The sequence below is a fragment of the Diceros bicornis genome, chromosome 14, assembly GCF_020826845.1.
Source record: "Diceros bicornis minor isolate mBicDic1 chromosome 14, mDicBic1.mat.cur, whole genome shotgun sequence".
Classification (NCBI taxonomy): Eukaryota; Metazoa; Chordata; class Mammalia; order Perissodactyla; family Rhinocerotidae; genus Diceros; species Diceros bicornis.
In genome coordinates, this window is record NC_080753.1 from 20,480,900 (window position 1) to 20,495,022 (window position 14,123).

At 41.8% G+C, this 14,123-nt stretch overlaps 1 protein-coding gene across 2 annotated transcripts in view; it reads right to left on the reverse strand.

The window, feature by feature from the left end:
• Positions 1-524: 524 nt before the first annotated feature.
• RUNX2 (RUNX family transcription factor 2) overlaps positions 525-14,123 on the reverse strand; it is a 124,259-nt gene continuing 110,660 nt past the window's right edge. The window contains exons 6-7 of one of the 2 annotated variants that reach the window (XM_058554225.1): positions 6,314-6,379; positions 525-4,764 (exon numbers count right to left, since the gene is read on the reverse strand). In XM_058554225.1, coding sequence (XP_058410208.1) covers positions 4,286-4,764; positions 6,314-6,379 — 545 coding nt within the window. In that variant the 3' untranslated portion in view covers positions 525-4,285. The remainder of the gene's footprint in view (positions 4,765-6,313; positions 6,380-14,123) is intronic. The other variant, XM_058554226.1, reaches the window with a different exon arrangement.

Below are 14,123 nucleotides of genomic sequence, written 5' to 3' on the forward strand. Positions count from 1 at the left end.
AGGCTAGAGGTCTCCAGACCAAGGTCCGCTTTTACTCATCCTTGGGCTTTGGGTGACCTTCTTTTTAAGAACCCAAAAGAGATGTGGGAAGGAAAATAGATGATCCCCTATGGCTGGGCCGCCTGAGAGCTTGTGACTACAGCCAGGGGGGTCACTGCCGGGCCCCGTTCATGTGCCCAGAGATTAGAATCATGGAACCATCAAGGCTACTGTCCTTACGCCCTGACTGGTCCCATAGCTGGAATAAGGGGCTTTACCCAAGGATGGGGGGAGCACGCCTTCCTTTAGACACAGGATGATAAGGAAGTGGGTTCATGGCTAGATTCTTCGCCCACCCATTAGGAGCAGGACAAAACAAGACCCAGCGCTTACCAAGATTTTCTTTCCTCTCACCAGTAATATAAGATCTCTTCTCAACCAGCCCTGGCAAGTCCTACGGCCAGTAAGTGCCCAGGCGTAGGCAGGAGTAGGCGTCAGAGTAGAGAGGAAGCCGCGGATGAGAAAAGACCCAATGTACACACATAACAAAACCAAAAAAGCCATTTTATTGAAAATTAAAATCAAACTTCAAATTAATATTACAATCATGAGAAAAATGCCAAATAATTCAATTTACAGTTGCAACATACAATACAAATAGTCCCTTTGAAGTTAAGAATAAACTCATCCACAATCATGACCTGTGGCACAAAGCAGAATTTGTACAATATGTGCATGGAAAGCAAATCTTGGGCAACAGCAATTGGAAAAAATAAAAATGAAAAGCTTGTATTTACACAAAATGCTACAAATATTTTTGTTCCACAGAAATCTAAGAATGGTAAAGCATATCCAGAAAAATGGAATTTTATTCAGAATACCTAAGAAATTACTGTAAGTTATGGTTTTGGCTGATATATTTCAAAGTACTGCATTAAAAAGCAAACAGTTATTTGTAAACATGAAGTAAACAAACATCTAAAAAATTCTCACATAGAAAATATTTTTTTAAATGCATTATCTTTTTAAGAACAACAAATTCAAGGTTTGGAAGAGTCGTCTTTTATTTATTTTATGTATTATTGTTCTTTCAAATATCATAGATTTGATCATTGTTTGTGCTAATGCTTTGTGTTTCCATGTATTAACCTAGACTCTGAGTCAGTCCCTGTCCTGGGAATGGAGGGAACTCTTTCAGCCAGCACACACATCTCCTCCCCTCTGAATTTGCAACGATGGTCTCTAATGGTGTGGATTTCTCGGCTCATTTTTAAAAGGCCCTGGTGCGGAAGACAGTCCAAAGAGCAAACAACAGCTGATCTGTTGAGTCTCTCAGTTCCAGGCGGGATGTCATTCCACTAATCTAAAACCGAAGCTGTGGTACCTGTCCTGGAACTCTGACATAGGTTAAAATGTGTGAGACAACTGAAACAGACAGAAAAGTGGCTGTGTTGGTCACACTGTTAACTCCAGCAACGCTGATGCTACCTAAAGACTGTGCTATTTTAACCTGAAATAGAGTAGTAGTAGTAGTAAGGCTTTGCTTTGGTCTTGAAATCACAAATCATACACATGGCCCAGTGCAAATTAAGGACTTTTTTAAAAAAAAAAAGATAAAAGAAAAATTTAACCTCCAGGCCAAAAAGGGGTAGCATTTGATCTGAGAAATGTGAATTACCCCGTTGGAGTGGTTGGAATGAGGGTGGAAGGAAGAAGTGCTTGAATTTTTCCCAAGAAAAAAAACTTCTAAAGTGTTTCTGGGTTGCTGCCTGCAGCCACTATAATAACATTTCAACACAAAAGCATCCCTAACGTCACTTAGTATGTGTACTGTAAACTTAAAAAAGCCCTTTTAACATTAAAAAATAATGTACAAATATAGTACCTTTATTATTAAATAGGGTACAGCTGGCACTGGCGGTAACATTTTTATGTCAATTAATTAAAATCGAAATGTGTAACCAGACACTGGCTTTTTTAAGTGCTGCTGAAACAAACACACATATTTTACACTTACAAATAAATGGACAGTGGCGTGCTTCAAGCTACCACATACAAACAATAAATAGTATCAATTAGCACTTCCATCTTACTTAAGCAATAGAAAAGTGGCTTCTTTATCTAAGCATACTTGGTATACAACCTTCAGAAGGCAAAGTGTTTTGTTTTGTTTTGTTTTGTTTTGCCCTCAATTTTTATTAGGAGGAGTCAGGATGAATTCCCAGGGAGGCACCCAGGCAGGAAGCACAGGTCCAACTGCCGTGTCCTGCCATGCTTGGCAGCCTACAAAGCTGGGCTTGGGAATGACTAGAGAGCAAGGGCCTCAGGGCTGGAGGCACATCTCCGCAAAGTTCTGCTGAGGGGGGCACAGAATTCAAATGAAGGGGCCCTGACCTGTGGGGGGGAGGGCAGGGATTTGCCTGGCAGTGTCATGGAATGATCCCGGCTTGGATTAAGATTCATACTTGAGAATCTGCCCCATGGCCGCCAGGAGTGGTCACAGTGCATCCTACAGGAGGGTTGTTAACTCAAATCCAGACACAGTAGCAGACGCCCAATTCCACATGGCCAGCCTTCCCGTTCCCCTCCACTGTGAGAAATATGAATGTCAGAGGTTGTACATGGGTCCCCACAGGCTGTCTGTTCTCTCAGATCAGCTCTCTGTGGAACTTCCTGCTACTTCAGATGACCCTGCTCTCATAAGACAATGATTTAATTCTGCTCCTTTAAATGCAAATTATGCGGAGAGTTGTCAGTGGGGCTTTGGGTAAGGCAGACTTGGGTTCCCCTGACTGACTTTGGTAAGGCGGGTTGGTTAAGAATCCCTGGTGCAATTTTGCTTTCCGGTACCATGTGAATCATGACTGAGCCCTTAGCCACCTGCGTGGCTATAAGCTGACTGTCTTCACTATGAAGCCTGGCGATTTAGAGTTTTGCTTTAACTATGAAACCACAGAACATTTTTCTGCAGTTCAATGATTCACTTGTGCTTGTCTTTTTTAATATGACAGAGTCATCACTATGTGAAAGAAATTAGGAAACCACATCACTGCAGCATTTAATGCTGATAAAGGGCAACAGAAGTGATAAAGGGCTAAGAGTTGTTTCTTAAATCCCTAATTATTGCTTTAAAAGGCAAAGCTATGTTAGAGGCAATGGAAGATCTGAAAGAACTAAACATAACATTTCCTTCATACATCACAAAAACAAGCTACACCTAAAATATTTGGAGATGGAAGTATTTTCAAAAATCACATTGTGCCTGGATGAACTGAAATTGCTTAGCAATATTTCAGATATGGCTCTAGCCCACTGAAGAAATTTGTTATTTAATAAAGAGCACTTTTAGAGACCGAAGTCAACATATCAATACACTAAGAAATGTTTCAAGGGTCCAAATGTCATTAAATAATTATAAATATATCTTTAAAGTTATATGACCATTCACGTTAGCAAGTTACCTCAGATTTTACACATATTCATAATTTAAAAAAAAAGAAAACAACACACAGCCAAACGCAAACACTATCTATACCGTTATGGCTATAATAAGGTATTGCCATTTTCAGTTTTGCATAAAAGGAGAAGGGGGGCTTGCGGGATGGGATTTCTTTTTGGTTAAATGGGAAAAGGAAAACAAAAGTATAAAAAAGTAAAATAAATCTATCCTGACCAGTATTCTTGAAGTCATTTTCTTAGAGTAGGAAAAAAAAAACCCGAACCAAACAGTTCCAATGAGTACTTGCGGAAGTCTGAAAGCCAAGTTTGGAACAGTTGTTCCGAGTGGACCGTCCCGTCATGGGAGCGTCCATTCTCCCTCTTCTCCCTTTACGTGCACCTCGACCGGCTTTGTAAGCGGGTCTGCAGCGTGCACTGGTCCATCCACAGCGCAACCGGGAGGGCGTGTGGTTTCAAAGCACAGGGAGGAAGTGGCTTTGCTCCTCCTCCTCCTGAACCTGGAGTCCACCTCTCTGAATTGGCATATGAACAGGTTATTTATGATAACAGATCAAACAACAAAAGCAACAAAAATATCTTTTTCCTTTGTTTGTAAAAGTACATTTTAAATAGAAAACAATCTGAAACCCGGTTATGATTGTCTTTCTTGGGCCTTTTGCGTCTCAAAATCTACCCTCTTATGGTTGCAAGATCATGACTGAGTGAGTGAATGCAAAAATCTTCTAAAAAATAGGCACTTTGTAGATAGCTAATTGATATACATATATATGCACTCTCTCTATATATGTATATATCGATACATTTGGGACGTGGCTCCCAGATACCGCTGGGCCATTGCTGAGGAATTTCAATATGGTCGCCAAACAGATTCATCCATTCTGCCACTAGAATTCAAGACAGTTGGGGAACTGCTGTGGCTTCCATCAGCGTCAACACCATCATTCTGGTTAGGCAAATTTGGATTTAATAGCGTGCTGCCATTCGAGGTGGTGGTGCATGGCGGAAGCATTCTGGAAGGAGACCGGTCTCCCCCCGGCACCATGGGGAACTGATAGGATCCTGACGAAGTGCCATAGTAGAGATATGGAGTGCTGCTGGTCTGGAAGGGTCCACTCTGGCTTTGGGAAGAGCCGGGGTAGGGTGGTGGCAGGTAGGTGTGGTAGTGAGTGGTGGCGGACATACCGAGGGACATGCCTGAGGTGACTGGCGGGGTGTAAGTAAAGGTGGCTGGATAGTGCATTCGTGGGTTGGAGAAGCGGCTCTCAGTGAGGGATGAAATGCTTGGGAACTGCCTGGGGTCTGAAAAAGGGCCCAGTTCTGAAGCACCTAAAAATTATAACAGAAGATGGGGGGAAAAATCTGTAAATATCAATTAAAATAATGATAGAATTTTTACAAGAAAAAAGAAAACTTTAGCTTCCCAAAAAGGAACAGCAAGCCACAAACAGACCTTCAAAAGCACCAGCCACTACACAGTCTCTTTTTCTTTTTTCACTTAGTCTTAGTGGCATTCATCCTTAAGTTCTTTACCTCCAGAGAATCCCAAAGGGCTTTAAAAACCCAAACGTGTGCTAGGTCATATGCGTAAGCCAACCCAACACTCTGACCATATTGATTCACTCACCAGACTTTACGACTGAATCTTCATTGATCTTTTTCTCTTTTTGTTTCTCGTTGCACCTCAGATATTTGAAAGTGACATTTTTACTGAGTTGGACAAGTTTTTTTTTCTCAACCCAATACGAAGATATTCCAAAATGATCAATTTGTTATTGGTACTCTTGGTGGGGTCCCTTCATCGATGAAGGAACTTCAAAAAGATACCCTAACATGTTCCTATCATTTCTTTTCAACTTTAAAATAATTTAAAATCTTGTTTTATTCTTCATTTTAGTAACAGATTTCAAAAACTCAAACCAGATTTCAATGTTTTCCGGAACGATCTTACTTATCTGGGGGCGTAGAGGAAGGGTCTAGCCCTTAAGGGTCATAAACTAAATAAGCAGGTTTTGAAAGTAGGGGGAAAAGGCTTAGTACCTAGGAATCACTGCATTTACAGTCTTGATGGGAGATGTAGGACCTGATTGAGGCCAGGTACCGACAGTAGCTTTTGTAAAAGGCTCACTATGCAGGAGAGATGTAAGGGGAGGGCACCTCATCATCCATTTACTGGGCCCTGTCCCACATCCTACAGAATTAGCTTCAGGCCAATTTGAACAGGTAACCTGGAGGCAAAGATGGTTTTCCCCTAAAATGTAAAGTCTTTTAACTTCTACAGCTAACAGTATACCTCCTTTATAGATATTTCTGGTGCTTAACTCATGAAACCATGGTTATAAACCACTTCATGTGGACATTAGTTTTATGAAATGCCTAAAAACTTATAGTTGCGATCTTTAAAGACTGGGTTATGCTTTTCTAAAATTGACAGAATTGTGACAAGCCCTTTTATAATACCAGTGTTCTTAAGATTTGGCTCCTGTCTAAAATCTTCCAATTCCTTGGATTTCACATCTTTGTTTTTCCTATAGCTTTTATCTAGAAGGGAAAGCACTTAGTAATTCTCGAAGGCCTAAGGTAGTGGGTACACTAGCCCCATTTTTACTTAGCCCTTGTTCTGGGATACTACAACATTTATTAAAGAAATAATCCTAATACTTTCCTTTAAAGGTGCTGATTGAGAGTTGTTGATTTTTGTTAAAATGCACACAGCCTGGGATCTTCATAAAATGTTAGGGGTAAGTGCCATGATGTGCACTTGTAATAAAAAGTGACAATTTAAAAGCAATATACAGTTAACAAAAGTTTTCCTCACAAATTGGACAGTACAATCAGACAGCCCCGCCCAGCCCAGCCCGGCAATGAAAAGTCTCACCTGCCTGGCTCTTCTTACTGAGAGTGGAAGGCCAGAGGCAGAAGTCAGAGGTAGCAGTGTCATCATCTGTAAAATGAGGGGGATGAGCTCTAAGTTCCCTTCCAGCTCTAAGGTTCTATCACCGTGAAGTCCAAGACAGAAGAAGCAACAGCCTTAGGGGAGGGGGAGGCAGAGAAGTCCCACCCCCCATTAAGTACTTCCCCGGAATCCACAGGCCCACGAGCAGAGGGGGAAGAGCTAGCGAGCAGCTTCTAACATCAGAAGCAAACACTTTCAAGATGACGAACCAAAACTCACACAGCCTGGGCAGTTACTCTCTGCTTTTTATAAATTCCTCCATCCTCAACTGGCCTTGACCTAAGCCCTCCCAAGTACGAAATTCCAACAAGCTCAAGTTTGAAAATGTACAAGTAGTGATTATGACAGAAATCGCACACGGGAGCAGATGAGAGGTAACGTCGTCCCCCCCCCACACACTTCTGCACTGCCTTACACGATCCAGGCACTACACGGAGGCCACGGACGGCCCTCGCCTGGCCTCTTCATTGCAGGGCATCTAGGTGAACTTGAGTTGGCAGAGCTAATAGTTAAAGGCAGGCCACTTCTGTACATATTAAGTTCAATGCTCAGATCATGTGAGAGAAACCAGAATAAAGTGAGCAATTTCACACGGAAATAAGTCACACTTAACACATCAATGTTTGCCCCCCACAGAAGCACCGAGCTCACATAGATAGGCCTGTCAATGTAAAAAATGCTTCTCATGGGTATTTGTACTTAAAATATACCGTAGTCATAATTAAAATTCCATATGGTTTCCCTTATTTTGATGCAGAAGCCTCATTAAAACCCTTTCTGTGGGGCCCTGCCAGTAAATTCCAATATGGTTCTGAATGTATCCCTCCACCTCCCCACCTTCTGTATTTTATTTGATACATTTTGCTGATGTTTTTATTATCCATCACATGCCAGGATCACTGTACCTTTTTGGTTTATAGATGCCAGCTAATGCAAATTGACATTCATTTTTCAATTAATGAGCTCTGGTTGTGGTTTATAGAAAACAATGCAACAAATTTCTGCTACGTTTACAGAATTTTGACCAATCACTTCTAGTCATTTGAGACTGTAATATCTTGAGGATTAACTCCTTCTGGGCGAAAAGATTTAACATGGACTTTAAAGGGATTATACAGTAATTTTTGTAACTTAACAAAAAATAGAATTTTCTGGAATTTACTTAGTCATTTTGTGTTACCAAGAAATGTTTCTGAAATATACAGTAATGTGCTCTGTATGAAGAAATATTAACAACTTGCTAGTATCACATGAGATCCCTTACATAATAATCTATGATGGGGAGACAGAAGGAATCCTAAACTTAAAAAAAAACCATAAACCCTTTCCTAATCTTCAATTTATTTACAATAATTGTTGCAGAAGCAAATGATATAATTAAATTTTCTTTAATTGAATAGGGTTGTATCTAAACTTCTAATCTCTGTTTTGTACATGAATTCAGATTTTTTTTTAGACTTCTTGGGTTATATTGGCATTGTGCCCTAAACTATTCATACCTGTGTCACTAGTCACATTACAAACCTAGAAAAACACATTTACAGACTTAAAAACATAGACCTAGATATTATATCAACTAAAGAAAACGTAATATCTACTTATTAAAAGGGCCAAGATGAAAGCCTGGAGAGTTCGAGAAGTCCCATTACCCCAATCTGATTTTATAAATGTAAAGCCAAGGCTCAGTAACTGCCCAGTGATGTGCCCTAAGCCTTGAAGCCCCTCAGAGCTAGTTTACAACTCCTGACTGCAACCTCCTGACAAAAGGAAGCCGGCACTGCCCAGAGGTCCTTGAAGCCAAGATGAACATGGCACATCCTCCCAGTGGGCTGGTTCTACTCAACTTGGAGTCAGGGGGACAGTGTACAGTAAACATGAATGTGATATGGGGTAGAATCCAACACTTGAGTGAATTTGTAGACAAATAAAAAATGTCTTTGACAAAATTTTGCACTTGTGAATATTTAGACTATGTCTCCAGATTCCCTAAGGCACCCACTTACCCTCCTCTGCCAGTTGGGGTACTCTGATATGGAAAAATCCAAACCCCTCATTTACTGCTTAGATCATACTGAGCTAAGCCGCTGACCAACGGGGAAGCTGAGGTCCAGGGCAGGGGAGCCACTCACTCTACAAAATCATGCAGCTTGAGAGAGGCTGAGCCACAACTAGGCAGACCTCTCTGACTTCTGACCTCTTTGTAATCTTCGTCACCCTTAAGGAATCTGGTTGACAAATCACAGATACATAGATCTGCTGCCCTAAAAGTCTATTTGCCTAAATAAATTTGCCTAAAAATACTTAAGTAGGCTCCTCTGGAGCCCACGTGTTGCCCGAATGAAAGTTACGGTCCTCAGGACACTAATAACAATGCCTTTAGGTCTTGTTTTTGATCTAATCTGCTAAATAGTGAGCAACTAGTTCAGTTGCTCATGGCATAATATGAAGGAGACCGAGGTCAAGGGTCTGATTCCCTTAGGACCTGCTGGTTTCCTACAGATGCATCCCTTCCAGAGCCCTATCTGCACCCCTGGCCACAGTCAGAGAGCTTGGAAACAAATACAGCTGTCGTCAAGAGAGCTGCAAGAACCTGCTCCTTACCACAGCAGCAGGAGCAGCAGTGTTTCACAACCTAATGCACATGAAGAAGAATATATTAATAAAATGCCTGTGAAGCTCAAAAAAAAAAAATTAAATTAATGTTAAAAGTAAAAAAATCTTGCCCCTCACCCCAAGGTCTACGGGGAAAAAGGAAATAGCCTCTCTTTACTCAACCAAGTTTCTTGGGTCAGAGAAGTGGAAAGTGTGGTAGAAACAAGTGAAATCAAGATCAGGGAGAATGAAAGAGAACCTCTGACCTTTTATTCTCGTGGCCTGTGATCCCCTCTCGGCATCCTTCACGCACTGCTTTCCAATGCTAGTTATCTTGGGCCACACGGGACTCCTAGCTGAAGAGTGGGCTGTTGGGGGCAGAGATCCGTCTAATGCTTGCTTGCCCCTCCTTCAGGGCTTAATAACAATAATATTTGACATTTCTAAGCCTTTCCCTGGTACTTTAACATCCATTTTTTCATTTAGTAGGCCCTCAGTAAATAATGGTTGATTGAAAATGGGCAAGGAGATCTCTAAAATGAAAGGAAATGGGCGTTTGAAAAGAATATTAGACTGGGTACTTGCCATGCAGGGCTGTCAGCTCAGAAACATTGTACCCATGTATTGATCCCTGTAAGCCTGGAATTGACACGCCCCAGCTGAGGAGGAGGCTGGGGTAGAGAAAAGGAACAGGGGCCTGGAATCCAGGTGAACATAGCTGGCATGTTCAGAGTCCTCTGTCCTATGTTTTTAATGCAAGGGCATAAGGGTACAGAATGAAAAGCCATCATACTTCTCGGCAATGAGGTGTTAACTTCAAAGCTTCATTGGGGCCTTTTAAATGGCAGGAGTTACTGCTTCGACAAATCTCAAAAAAAGCCCGAGTACTTTTTTATTAACCCCCTCACGGCATTCCTTCTATTGGAACACAGAACATAAGAGATCTCCAAAGAGCTGCTCTCCTCTAAGAATCTTCTTTCTCTTCTACAACATTTTGCCTGCCCCCTCTCTCACTGCTCTGTTGTATCATTTCCTATTTCACTCCTGTTCCAATAGCATTTATTTTCCATGTCACACTTTTGGGCCCTTAGTCACTACTTTACAGGATTAGCTGTTTCTTAGCCTGTTCTCTCCAACTATAAAGTAAGCTTTGGATGGTAAAGGTTATCATTTATTTTCCTCTCATATCCCTCAGAACCTTTTACATTGTAAGAGCCTAAATATTTTTTAAATGTAGGCATATGGACGGATGGATAAATGAACGAATGAATAATTAGTTGAGGGATCAGGAACTCTGCACAGTAACTGGTACATTTTTGACACATTAAAAAAATACATATAATAAGCATTAAGCAATGCTGACATCAAACCTAAAACGTAATTCAAATACCATTCTCTACCTATAAAACCTCGTAAAACTCTGTTTAAAGAGTGCTCAAAGGTCTTCCCAAGCATCATGACATCCCTTGACCTCACGTTTCAGACAGGGGCCCACAAATGACAGTTGCCACTACTGAGCAGACGCCTCTGTTTTGCCACCAGTGTTGTTCGCAGTATCCTTAGAGCCAATATCTGCGTCTACGTCTACACTGGGAGCCACGGGGAGAAGAGATGGAGAAAAAGGGCCGGGCCAGAAACACACGGCCTGCAGGAAGGTTCATCAGCACACTCGTCTCTCTCAGGATCCTGGGGTAACTGCTGCCAAGAAGGTCATGTTATTCATTTGGAGTGGGGGGTAAAGGTAACAGAGGGTAAAACTCACAACTGTCTGAATCTCTAGACTAGTACACAGAGCCAGTACGTCAGAGTCATGAAGAATCATAGATGACCTTTATAGATGAAGAATCAGAAGCCTGGAGACACGGGGTATCTGAGTGACATCATGAGATTAAAATGTGGTCTTTCTATCCCAGGTCAGCGTTCTGCTCTGCCTCTGCTGCCCTGACAGAGGAGGCCAGCGGGAAAATGTGGAGGATCTGCCTTGAGTTTCCTTAGATCTGCATTCTATGAAAACACACATGAAAGGGGAAAATTTTCCACTTACATAGCACCTTTTCAGGCCACACAGGTGGCAGAGCCTTAAAACCAGAGGGTGTCACCCCCTACCCAAGCACAGGTCAGCCACCTTTCACAAGCATGACAGAGCAACTCTACAATGATGGGGCGAAAATAAGGAAGAGGTTGTTGGCATATTCAGAGTCCTCTGCTCTACTTTTCCAAGGTCACGTCCCACTACTCCTCATGGTCTGAACCCTCCTCTTCATGGTAGGACATATATTGAGGATCTTCACCTCATGCTCTCCCCAGACTCACGGCCACCTCTTTTCTCTCTGCCAGACCAAGGGAAGCAAGGACTGTCTTCAAAGTGCACCACTACACAAGGACCGCCCAGGTAGACAGATGCTTATCATCTTTTCTTTACCATATACATCTTCAACATTTATGTATGTAAATTCTACCACTCCATGCATTTCAAAGTATTATCATTGGTTTTAGATAAGTATTTTCATCTTCCAACTAAATGGAAAGCAAACTAAGAACCATGTGACCCTTCTTTTAGATCCTATTTAGTACATAGCATGGTGCTGACAAAAGACGGGTGCTACAAAAAAATGTGTTAAAAGGATGAATTACTAGCATAGTCTCAAGCAGGCAACATGATGGAAGCAGAAATGCTGTGTAAACATTATTCAAAAGTCAATTTTAGACTACATGCAGAATACTACTTTGCATTTTCCACATTGAGGTTTTAAGGGATTTTACATCAATTTTCTTAATTTCCCTGAATTTGTCCCCTTACACTAAAATGACCAAGTATCTATCACTAAATTAGTTTTACTTTTAATTTCATTAGATAATAATTGGAAAAATATACCCTATATGGGAGAAATGTAATGGATCATGCTGATGGAGAAGAAACCAGCAAAATGAGAATTTGAAATCAATTTTTCTAAGATAATGAAAGGTCAGACTAGCAAACTCCATAGTTCTGCAAAAGAGAGGAAAAGCGCCTCAACTATCCAGTATAAATATTTATTTTCCGTGTTGTAATGAATTGTACTTTTCCACTGCATGCTCACAAATTCTGAGAGACCAGCTGATCCTAAGGCTAAGAAAGTATGCTATGCTGAAGGAGAGAGAGAGAGAGAAAAAAAATAACCTGGCAATTTGCAGAAACTTCAACCATTCCTTAAACCCACCCAATTTTGAGGATATTGTTGGAATAATATATTTCCTCTTTACGAAGGAAAAGGAGGTAGGCAGTAGAAGATGTGCGAGCGTGTGTGTGTGTGTGTGTGTGTGTGTGTGTGTGTGTGTGTGTGTGCGCGCGCGCGCGCGCGCATACAGGGCGGGAGAGTAAGAGAGAAGGAAGGAACCAAAAGGTTGAGGGGGAGACAGGAAAAATGAGAGAGATCTTCTTGCTAGGCCTTGATTAAGAACTTTTTAAAGGCTAGGAAGGGTGGATAGTCTTTGAAACCAGATCCTCTGCAGGAAGAAGGCCAGCACCCAGGACACCGTGTCTTTCAGAAGGGGCCACCCACGGTGCCGTGGCGGTCATATGACTGCTCTGTCACATCCTGAAGCCATTTCCAGCCCATGCACACGTCTGTGCTCCCATTTAGAGAGGATGGGCTATATTGGGAACACACATATGGAAACACTTTCAGAGAATCAGTTTCCATGAAATTCATAATGAGCCAAGTGGCTTCAGATGTGGTTGCGTTCCTCCGATTAGCCAGAAAAAAAAAAAAGGAAAAAAGGAGGAAAAAAGGGACAAATCCACCCTTTCAGACCTTATTTCAGTTTCAGAGAAATTAAAAACCACTAATGACTTATGGCTACCACAACATGGAGCCACAATTAAGAGAGCAGGAACTAGGAAAAAGAAGGAAAGAGGTTTAAAAGCAATAGTCTTTCCCTCCTAAAAATAACAGCTTCAATATCAGTAATCTTATCTTAAATCAGGGGGAGGCTTTCCTGTGATGGTATCGGCTACAGTGGCGTCATGATTTTTCTGACATCCTGGCGGAATGTACCGCGCATGCGCACTTGTTGGGGGAGGACGCTGCAGAGGGAGGCAGAGGCTAGAAGACCCGCTCTTATTTGATAACATATGTGGCCAATTAAGATTATTTTAAAAATTGCAACTAAATGATAAATTGTTCCTAAGTAAATCTTTCAAAAAAGCCTGAGTGCAGAGGGGACAGCCTGGTATTTTCCTGTGGTCTGTGCGAGTGGTAACTCAGACTATATTAAAAGCAGAAATTTATGAACTGGTTGAGATGTTATATATTAGACACCAAAGCCTAGCTGATAGAAGGGCATGAAATACAAGAAGGGGACAAATGGGGGCGGGTTTGTAAAGAGGGACATTGAACTGATATTAGTAAGTTAAAACATTATTTTTATATTAAAACAAAAACAGGCACATTATAGAGTAAAATTCACATGAATTTTAAGATAAAACAAGAGACTTGAGAACGCTCTCCTTGTGGGAGCTGGGATTGTTTGCGGTTGTGTCAACAGCCTTGGGTGAGCAGGGGCAGTGAAGAGCCCTGGAGTTTCCTCTGCCCTTTGGGGTACTTCAGTGGAAAAATCTGAGGAGCGTTTCTTTCAAGCTTGGTAGCAAGACTAACCCATTGTTTAGGAACGCTCCGACTCGAGGCTGCTTGATGGGCCGAGAACCAGCACTGGCTATTGCTTAACAGACCAGTCTTCGCTTTGCTCCAACCCTAGGAATCCTATAAGTGACTTAATACTCACACTATTCTGTGGTGTTATGAGTTTTACTAAGAGGAAAGAGTGGCTAACCAAACAACTGAGATGCAATGGCTCCCATCTGCAGAGGATCTTTACGGAAGCACTTCTACTTACTTTGTGGCATCAAATCCTCACCACAGCCCTGTGAGGTAGACAATGTCACTGACCCCACATGATGAATGACAAACTGAAGCTCAGAGAAGTGAAACGATTTCCTCAAGTTTACAGACCAGTAAATGGTGGCCCAGGACCTGGCCCCAGAGCTGTGGGGGTCAGCTGCCACAGTCTCCTGCAGGGTGCGGGGGATTCAGTGTCATTCTCATGGGAATTCTAATAGATTGAGCATGCCTACCTGGAGGGCATGATGAAAGGGGTTTTG